This window comes from Falco biarmicus, chromosome 1 (assembly GCF_023638135.1).
Source record: "Falco biarmicus isolate bFalBia1 chromosome 1, bFalBia1.pri, whole genome shotgun sequence".
NCBI classification, from domain to species: Eukaryota; Metazoa; Chordata; class Aves; order Falconiformes; family Falconidae; genus Falco; species Falco biarmicus.
Window position 1 is genome coordinate 27,850,599 of NC_079288.1, and position 9,407 is coordinate 27,860,005.

A 9,407-nucleotide genomic window follows, 5' to 3' on the forward strand; every position below is an offset into this window, starting at 1 on the left:
TTCTGTGTATTTGCTGGAAAAAATTACCTCCCTTCCAGCTCTGTGTTGACAGGGCAGAGGGGCACCTGGAGCAGCTGATGGCCTGCAGGCAAGCACCAGGCTGAAGGAGCCACCAACACACCTGCAGAGAGGCAGGATAGGTCCTGGCTGCAGGCCACAGAGATGAGCCCACTGTAAGAGAGAAGTTGTCGGGACAGTAACTTGCCGCCAGAGCAGTGCAGCAGAAAAGGAGCTGTGACATCTCTGTCACTGGAGCCCTTCAGGACTCAGCTACACCAGCCCTCATTCATCTCCCGTTGGCACAGAGATTCTCCTCTCATGGTCCCTTCTAACCTGCTGATAAACCTCTCTCACAGGTGGCAATTACACAAGTGTCAGAACTTCTTGTTTCTCCCTTAGCACTGACTTCCATGTGTCATTTCATCTCTTGACAGTGCCTGAACTAAGAAAAAAAAATAATCCTGGCATATAGTTACGGTTTTACTATATTTAAAAATTCGTAACTTCTTTATTCTAAGAGTTACACTGAACATGTTACTAAGATGGTCTTCACAGTTCAAAGCAGGGGCCTCACTTTGCCATGTCAATGAGACTCTGAAGAGATGTTGGCACCCAAGTCTTTTCTCCTTGTACAAACACCACACCTCTGTCAATATAAATGACAATTCGTCCAAATGTATACAGCTGTTTCCCTTCGTGCCGCTTTCCGATCACAGGCATGAAAACAATGTTGTGCTCCTCTGCTTTTGTCTGAATTAGGTCCTTAAAATTCATGGGCACGGAGCTGGCAGCCATGCCAATGCCGCGCTGGGCCATGTTCTCAGCCTCCCGACGCTCCTGCATGGCTTCATACTGAAAGTCTTTCCTCCGCTCTGTGTGGGTAAGGTAGGCAATGTTCTCTCGAGCACCTGGCTGCATGTACCCACCTGTTTGGAGAGACAAAACACGTGAAAACATGGTCCCAGTCCGTTCCTAGTGCAAGATCTATGAGTAAACTCCAGTCCGGGACACAAAGTAAATCAATAATGCTCTGCATCCTCCTATACACATTCAAATTCACTAAATTTTGTATTGTTACTGCTAATACAGCACAGACTAATTAGGCGAATTTGAGAACTGCAGCAGAAGCAAGAGAGTTTGATACAGTCCCAAATTCTATCTGAGCATGCACAGCACAGGAGGATGCTGCACTGCTACTGGCAAAGGGAAAACGTGAATGACAAAAAGAACAGCAACAACAAACCACAAAACACTCCTCAAAGTCAAAACCTTGCCTGTGGCCTGCATGTGGCACTGCTGGGTTACAGAGAGTGACTGTTGCAAAATCAGGCTCGGGATGGAGCAGTACCATACTGCAGGAAGCAGAATTGCATCAGGAGCACTTTCACTACCAGCCCCCAGTTCACTTTCTGGCTGCGTGACTATCATGCCAGGAATTTCTCAACAGGTGAATTCCTCTTTGTGCAATGCTTGCCTATAGTTGTATCATTTTACCACAGAAATAAACTTAACACTTGAAACGGGCCTCAAGGAATCCTCCATGCTTCTGATGCAGATTCTCCATCACACTATACAGCAAACAGGCAAGAGGAATGCAGGAGAGGAGCTCTCAGTCCTGGAGGGCCGGGCAAATTCTGGGTGCTGCTCCCCCACGCATGGCCTTCTCTTTTTATACAGTTTAACTCCCAGCAAATTACTAACAATCTGTTCTAGGCCATGGGGAAAGTCACGTGGAAGGAAACTTCACTGCTCTAAAGCCAAAGAGAAGAACCAGTATCTCACCATAAAGGGGAAAAAACTAACAAATTATAGCTTTGGAAGTCAACATCCTTAAATGATGGTCTCTCACTGACTGACATAAAATGCACTGTAATCAGGCAAGGCTGACAGAGAATCAGTTGCTTAACAGCACAGCCAGCCACTCACCAAAAATCTGCTTCTGCTTCAGTGAAGCACAATTATTAAGTAGCACCTTACAGGTGTTACTGAAGGACAGAGCAAGAATTTCACTGCTCAGGGGAGCTTTACAATGCTGATCAGCAGGGCCATGCCTAAACAGTCTCACAAGAACAAACATTGGCTGTGCTTACTGTGGTGGCATACAGCATCGCCATAAGTCACCTACCAACACTGGAAGAGACAGCCCGGTTCATGATATCGAGAGCTTCATTAAATTTGTCTTTGATCGATGGATGTGCTAACACTTGGTCTGAGAACATGGACTTCCAACCCAAGTACCATTTTGTAATCTCTTCGTAATTGGGGCTGTTACTAAGCCAAGAGCACAGCACCTGCAAAACAACATGACAGATCAAATGCAGAATAGGTACATTTATGGAGGAGAGTCCTGATTACCATTTAAGATTATTATTACTGAGCTTCCAGTAAAAGAAAGGACTGTGACAGTCTTAGAAAATTGTTGAGGTATATGGAGCTATGAGTGGAAATCACCCCATTTGGCAGCTGAAGAATTTCAGTGCTGGGGCAGCTACTTCTAGACAGGAGTGACTAAAACACTTCACAGTGTTCACAAGCCTGTTTACTCAGCCTTCATGCTTTCTCACCTGCAGCCACTTTGGAAAGAAGTGTTTCTCCAGCAGCCCAACAAGGCTGGAGACAGAAATCATCCCCTCCCAGTCAATCACCCAGTAGAAGGCATCCATGTGCTGCTGGTGAGGGTTTATGATGAGTTCGTTCAAACACATCCCTGGGAAAAGGGGGAAAAGAGTTAGAAAAAACAACTCACAGTTTTATCAGTGCCATGACCTATTTCACTAGGAACACACATGATTTGAGGAGCACCTGTATCACGTCATTACCCTAAGGGACATTTAGGATCTTTAAACTGTTTGGTTGATACCTGCCACCAAAACAGCACACTTCCATTTCCAGTGATTACAATTTGCCACCAGAACTGAGAAACTTAAACATTCAACTGATTTTTAGACTAGAGCTTTTTAGCCAGTTTGCATGGCTGAATGGTGAATTACAAAATCTCACTGTGAAAGCGTTAGCATAGACCAAATAAAACGGGGAGTAAGACAGAGATATTTTGTAACCTGGTACTACCTGACAGCTATCAGATATTCCTGTCAGCTGAACAACAGAGGAATCTGATGATTTAGAGAAATGAGAGAAAACACTGAGAATAATCAGAGCACTTCCCCATATTTTCTAAAATGCCTGCCACAGAAAAAAAATGCACAGTACTAGCAGCAGAAAAGAAGATGCAAGCTTGCTCTGAACTTACTAGTAATGTTCTTTCAAGTAACACTGGCAACCATACTAACATGTATCTTTTCCAGGTTTAAGGGGGAAGGTGGCAACCAGCAGATTTCAGAAATTTAGCGCCGTCTGGCTCATCTCACCTAGTTTAGGCACAATGTTTTTGACCATAAAAGCCTCCCATGACCCAGGTGTGAACACATCTTTCCAGGGCTGAAGGATCAGTTTGGCAGAGGAATCACTGGGATGCCACTTCTGCAGAGCATTCGCCAGCTTGTTTCGGATGGGAGAATACAGCGGCTCTAACCGTGCCTGCATCAGGGGAAGCCAGGGATGGATCCACGAATGGATTGGGACTGTGTCTGTCAAAGGATTCCAGTTTTCGACCTTGAGGTAAAACAGAAAAGATTAAGCTAAGTCCATCCATTAAAGTCTTGCCAGATGCAAAAAGAGGCATAACGCAACCCCCCAGACTCCTATACACATCAGCAGAGGCAGCAAACTGGTATTTCAGAAGTTCTAGTTGACTGAAATTCAAATACTGATGCAGAGCACAGCTTCATTCTAATGCAGCCCTCTCGTCTTACCTCCTTCTGTAGCTTGGGGAAGATGAGCTGATCCAGAATGTTATCCAGTATCCAGACAGGAACAACATTTACCCAGCTATCCAAGAAATCCACCATGGATCCACAGTTCCTCGGTTGCCACCGTGCTACTATATTTCTGACATATGGCATCCAAATTTCCCACATCAGTCTGTAAAAAACCAAACAAAAAAAGAATAAATCAAAGTTAAGCTTAAAGCTATAGCCCCAGGCCTAAATAAACTAAACGGCAACTCTTACTTAAAAGCTGCTTCTTTTTATATAGCTGACAGCTGGATTTTAACAGACACATCGGGAGAATCATCTGGAAAGCATGCTTGTACCTGTTCTTTTCCATCCCTGAGGAAGCAGCACTTGAAGATGCTGCATGAAGTACAACTCATTTGTTCTTTACCTGTGAAAAGCATCCGTTGACAGGTCCTGCCCACTGTGTGATAACAGCTGATCATTTTCCAAGAGGTTCTTCCACTTGGCTATGATTTCTGTGCCATATGTACAGTCCTGGAAACGATAAGGCATGAACAGCCTTTATCCTTTTTCATTAATTTCAGCTGGTATCTACAGAGAGCAGGCTGATGGCACTCTGCTACAGCCAGCCTTCTCACCCATTCAAAAGGCAAGCCAGGAGCTTGCAGCCATGATTAGTGAAGTCCCACAAAAGGAAAATCCCACTTTATGGACTTAACGTACCTCCAGGGGGAGAAGAAGATAGCCTGAGTTTTTTCAGGTGTACAGAGAGAATTCAGATTCTACCTATCACAGCCTACAAAGCATTAAGAATGGCAGCACATATCTGACTACCTGACAGTCTCCTGCTTTTGCTAAAAACCAAGAACTAGAGACTTTGCTTTCATCTACTTCTTCTTCCCAACACCCACAAAAGGGGTTGATTTTAACCTTACAAGCAGCTAAATTGTTAGCTGCTTTGCAGAACAGTAGCCTTCAGGCACAGAAAAGTCTGAGACTGGGTCCAGAGTGGGGTTTGGGTTTGTGTTTGTGGTTTTTTTTCTTCTCTCCATACTGTTCAGAAATCTGGGACAGGGAGTAGGGGGAGGAGTCAAAATAATAAAGACTACTCAAGCCATCAAGTAAGAACTGCAGATAAATCAAATACACACCTTGAGGGGATCCCAGTTCTTGAAGTAATCTTTCATCAGAGGATAGACTATTGCTACTGCCAGGTCTACCCTATCAGACATTCTGTACTCTTCATAGTATTTATCTTGAAGTGTCTCGAAAATCTTCGCACACTCATCCAAGGTCAAGGGATTTTCACAGCTGGGCTGCATCCGTCTCTCACACTCTTCCACCATCTCCAGCACCTTGCTGAGATTGCCAATTGCAGTCTCCTCGTGTGAGAGAACTTCAGACATCTTCTGTATCTCATGGGTCAGGTTGACAACCATGTCTCTCTCATACTGCAGCTGCCGGTCGTTTTGGATGATCTCCTGCTCTGTGATGTCAATGAGAAGCTGCAAGTTGTGCTCCAGCTCTGGCAAGGCAAAACCCTGGGGCTTGGAGTCTTTGCCCAGTGGCTGCTGTGGGCTGTCATCTGGGATGTTGTGCTTGTGGCTAATTTGACTGTAGCTGTAATAAACCTTTTGTTCCCGACCCGTCATGTCTATAACCTTCCAAGAAACAAGAACAAACATGTCTCAAGAAACCCCAAAACATCTGCATCTAGTATTTGGAAAAGGAGGAAATAAAATCCCTGACTCCAAACTGAAAACTGGAGATTTCTAAGTATCTTAATTACTCCAGGAGGCTACTAATACACACTGGTATTCTGCATGAGGCAGCTGGGGATTGCCTCTAAAAAGAGGTCTACTCCAGACATGAAGAGTTAGAATGAAGAGGAAACAATTTGGAGTTAGAACAGGAAGAGTCTCCTCTTCTGATCTCAGTTTTACTATTTTGCTGAGTAATTCTACAAGCAGTGAAGATGCAAGTAGCATACTATTCATTACTGCATGGAACTCTTAGGTACTTTGATACTGTTTTAAACCACACAATAAAATTATTCCTCTGAAATTAACAGCTGCCTACAAGACAAATCCTTTACTGTCCCTTTTAGGTAGAAGATGGTTCAAATTATCTGTTTAGTTGTACAATCCCAACAAAGACAACTGTGCTTTCAGAAGTGGATGAGCATTTTATCTATAACAGATGTGAAACAATTAAACTTATCTTCAATTAAAAAAACACCAAAACAACATGTGTTTTAGCTAATTTGCATTTTCTGAGGCTAAAGAACTTGCTTCAAAACAGATCAAATGTCCTAGGTGACACAGTGGTCTATTACACGATTCAGTGATGAGTCTGAGGCCTTGATTTTTATGAGGTTACTGACAGCTACAAAGCACTCGGAATAAGCCAAGTGGACAAACTTTTCCCAGAGATGCCATCTCTTGGGTTATCAACCTTACCTTGACTTGAGACAGCTCCTTCTGAGGGGCAGAAAGCTGCTTGCTGATCCTACCCTTGGCTTTCAGTTCTTCTACTGTCTTATAGCTGTATTTGGGCTTTTTCTTGCCTCCATTAGGATCCTTCCGCCACTGACTGAGCTCTTTTTGAAATTCCTAAATAATAATAATAAGAAAAAAAAAAAGTTGTGCTTGCTGCTCTTTGTCATGCCCCAAATTTCACTCTTATTTCCCACAGGAAAATAACCATCGGATCAATGAGGAATGCTGTACAGCAAAATAGATGGGAAAGTGGTAAAGTACTATGACAAACCAGCTCAGATGCCATGATCCAGTCAATCACCCTATCCACAATACTAGCATATGTTTCTGGTATTGTTATATTTTTTTTAATTTAAACAAAATACAAAGACTACTGGAGGGACTCTTTGAAGATGGAGTTCTAGTAAGACTACTGGTATAAAGTTAGCCAGAAACAACAAAGAACACTATGATGACAAGAAGAGTATGTCTAAATGACATTAATGTACTATGTCTTTAGCTTCTTATCTAAAATAAGGCCAAACAGTTTCCTCTGACACACAAGCTAATACTAGAACTGAATTTTGTATGCACAACACAACAGGGAAATGGATATACCAAGAATCATACAAATACCTCCTCAGCTTCTTCTTCCGAGTCCACAACAGGAAAATCCTGCAAAGACTGGCTGGTTCTTTCAGAGCCATATGCCCCCACAGCTCCTTTGCCTTTTCTTTGTTTGGCCTCAATTGGGTTGATAATACCTAAGAGGATGGTAGTTACATCAGGAGCAGGTTTTTTTACCAAGAGAGAGCAGCAAATGCTTTTTCTACAGTACTCTAAGTTAACAAATCAGCACAAACATCCAGCCCAATATTTTGCCTCTATCACTAGAGTATCTTCTACCACTTCAGTAATTCCTTAGTGGCCATAAAATTACTTAATTCCAACACACCAAAGAGAAAAAACGCAGAGCATTACTCACAACTGCATTTCCCTGCTTTTTTTTTTTCATTCCATCACATAAAATAGTATCTCTTTTTCTGTAAGCTAACTACCTTTGGAATTTATCTCCCTTACTTCTGTTTTATTCTTGCAAAATAACAATAGCCAATAAAAAGACCAATAAAACTGGCCTATGGTAATTAAAACACAACTGAATCTTAAGAACAAAGTTATAAGCCACCTGGAGACGGCAGTTCTTTGAAGAACCCAATCTCTTCTCCAAATTACTAGTTAACAATAAAAACCAAACACACACTCAGTACCTTGAGCATTCTTCCCAAGACCTCTTCCAGGAACGTAACCCATCTTCTGGAGAAGCTTCTGTCCAATTCCCTTCGTGTGTCTCTCCCAGCTGCCAAAATCCATAAAAGATTTTGTCCCCCCTACAAAGCCTTTCTGACTAGGCTTGAAATTACCACCCTGTTAAAACAAACAAAAAAAAAGAAACCCACAACCTTAAGGCATCATAATAACCAAGCTCTGTGTAATTTCACTCAAAAGGAAAGTTCTTCCCAGAAGCAATTCAGTTGTCACCACACTACACAGCTCACTGCACCACGACTTGTCCATCCATGTCAGATGCCTGACACCTAAGGAGTTTCCTGGAATTCCTTAGATGGAAAAGCAAAGTCCTGACAAGCTCAAACTGACAACCTGACAGTTATTAGGCTCTACCACCAACTTCAGTTGAAGCTGATTCCCAATTCTTTCTGTCTTTGGTAACCAAAAATAAGGCTTTGATTTTTAATCTATAGCACTCCTAGATTTGTCACACTGTGCTGTGAGATTTAAAAAAAAAAAAGTAATTGAAAGGCAGTAAATCACTCCCATTCTTTTATTTCAACCTCAGTTGACCAAAGGGAACATTAAGGAAGATAAAAGGGCCTAAAACGATAGATGTTTCCCGAGGACACCCTGTGATACAACACAAAGCTACAGAAGACCGAGAAAATATCTCCTTTTAACAGCATGCTGTCACATCTTGTTCTCTGGTTTTAACGATATCTCCTTTTCTTTAGTGCTCCTTTGACTACCGCCTAAGTTTCATAAATACCTCACGCAGAATTCAAAACTTCCTGGATAACTCACGGTTTTTAACTTCTTCGGCACAAACTCTTTAGGGATTTCTTCCTGCTTAACGGGCTTTTCATCTTCATCAGAGTCTTCCTCTGACAAATCCTCAGCAGCTGACTTTTTCAGCCCGGCGCGGATGAAGTTCACTGGTGCCGAGTAATCCCTGGAGCTACGCCAAAACAAGACCTGTGAGTGAATTCTGTTCCAGTGGACCGGTACACGTCTCTACACAAGCCTGGGGACTACTGTGCCTTAGACCCCTCCCTTAAAATGAAATATTAAAACCTGACGAGCAGTTTTTGCGAGGAAACAAATCACTCCTTCCCCCGAGTAGCAGCGACACGCTCGCACATGCAAAGTCCCCCCAGCCGGGCCGTTCTGATGGGTGTTTAGAGCCTGAAGCGCCCCCCGAAACGGGGCAGCCACCCGAGCCTTGGAGCCCCTCCGAGTGGGGCACAGCCGGGGGCCGCCAGACGGGCGGGAGGAGACGGCTCAGCTCGGCTCGGGGGCCCCTTTCCCCCCGTCCCCGGCCCGTACCGCTTGCCGCCGAAGCTGGGCCGCTCCTCGTCCGAGTCGCGCTCGGCCCACACGCCGTAGGTGGCCTCCTCCTTGCTCTGCCGGTGGCGCTGCCGGTGCGGGTTGAACTCGTTCTGCAAGTCCCAGTCCGACACCTCGAAGTTCTCCATCTCCACGCCATCCTCCCCGTCCGTGCCATACAGGTGCGACATCGACATGGCGCCTGCGGGCCCACCCGCTCCGGCGCCGCTCCGCTCCTCCCCTCCAACCGGCTCCAACTGCACCGCTACCGCCCGGAACGCAACAATCTCCTTCCGGTGACGCACCGCCCCAGCCACGCCCACAACCATAGAGCTGGGCAGAGCGGCCACGCCGGGGCCTCCCGCCCAGCGGCTCCTCTGTGGTCTGGCGGCGGGCGGCCTGCACCGGCGCAGGCAGCAGGGAGGCAGGGCAGAGCAGAGCCCGAGCTATTAAAACAACACTTTAATGGTGTGCAACAAAGGAAGGAGGCGGGACGGGTGGGTGGGCTCATATATTA

General features: G+C 44.7%; 1 protein-coding gene across 1 annotated transcript; it reads right to left on the reverse strand.

Moving 5' to 3' along the window:
• Positions 1-478: 478 nt before the first annotated feature.
• TFIP11 (tuftelin interacting protein 11) lies at positions 479-9,372 on the reverse strand. The gene is made up of 12 exons (XM_056345180.1): positions 8,891-9,372; positions 8,369-8,522; positions 7,543-7,699; positions 6,911-7,038; positions 6,257-6,409; positions 4,949-5,458; positions 4,225-4,331; positions 3,813-3,981; positions 3,369-3,612; positions 2,565-2,707; positions 2,126-2,291; positions 479-926 (listed from the first exon to the last, which is right to left on the reverse strand). The coding sequence occupies exons 1-12, from the start codon at positions 9,217-9,219 to the stop codon at positions 571-573; spliced, it is 2,616 nt and encodes an 871-aa protein (XP_056201155.1). The 5' UTR covers positions 9,220-9,372; the 3' UTR covers positions 479-570.
• Between the last annotated feature and the right edge of the window lie 35 nt (positions 9,373-9,407).

What these genes read in the sequence shown, in the direction of transcription:
- TFIP11 (XM_056345180.1), bottom strand. Translation starts at nt 9,219, where the DNA reads ATGGTTGTGGGCGTGGCTGGGGCGGTGCGTCACCGGAAGGAGATTGTT. An exon ending in TGCCGAAGAAGTTAAAAACC is followed by an intron (nt 7,700 to 8,368) that starts GTGAGTTATCCA and finishes TTGTTTTAACAG; the next exon opens with GGTGGTAATTTCAAGCCTAG. An exon ending in CGGAAGAAGAAGCTGAGGAG is followed by an intron (nt 6,410 to 6,910) that starts GTATTTGTATGA and finishes ATTATTATTTAG; the next exon opens with GAATTTCAAAAAGAGCTCAG.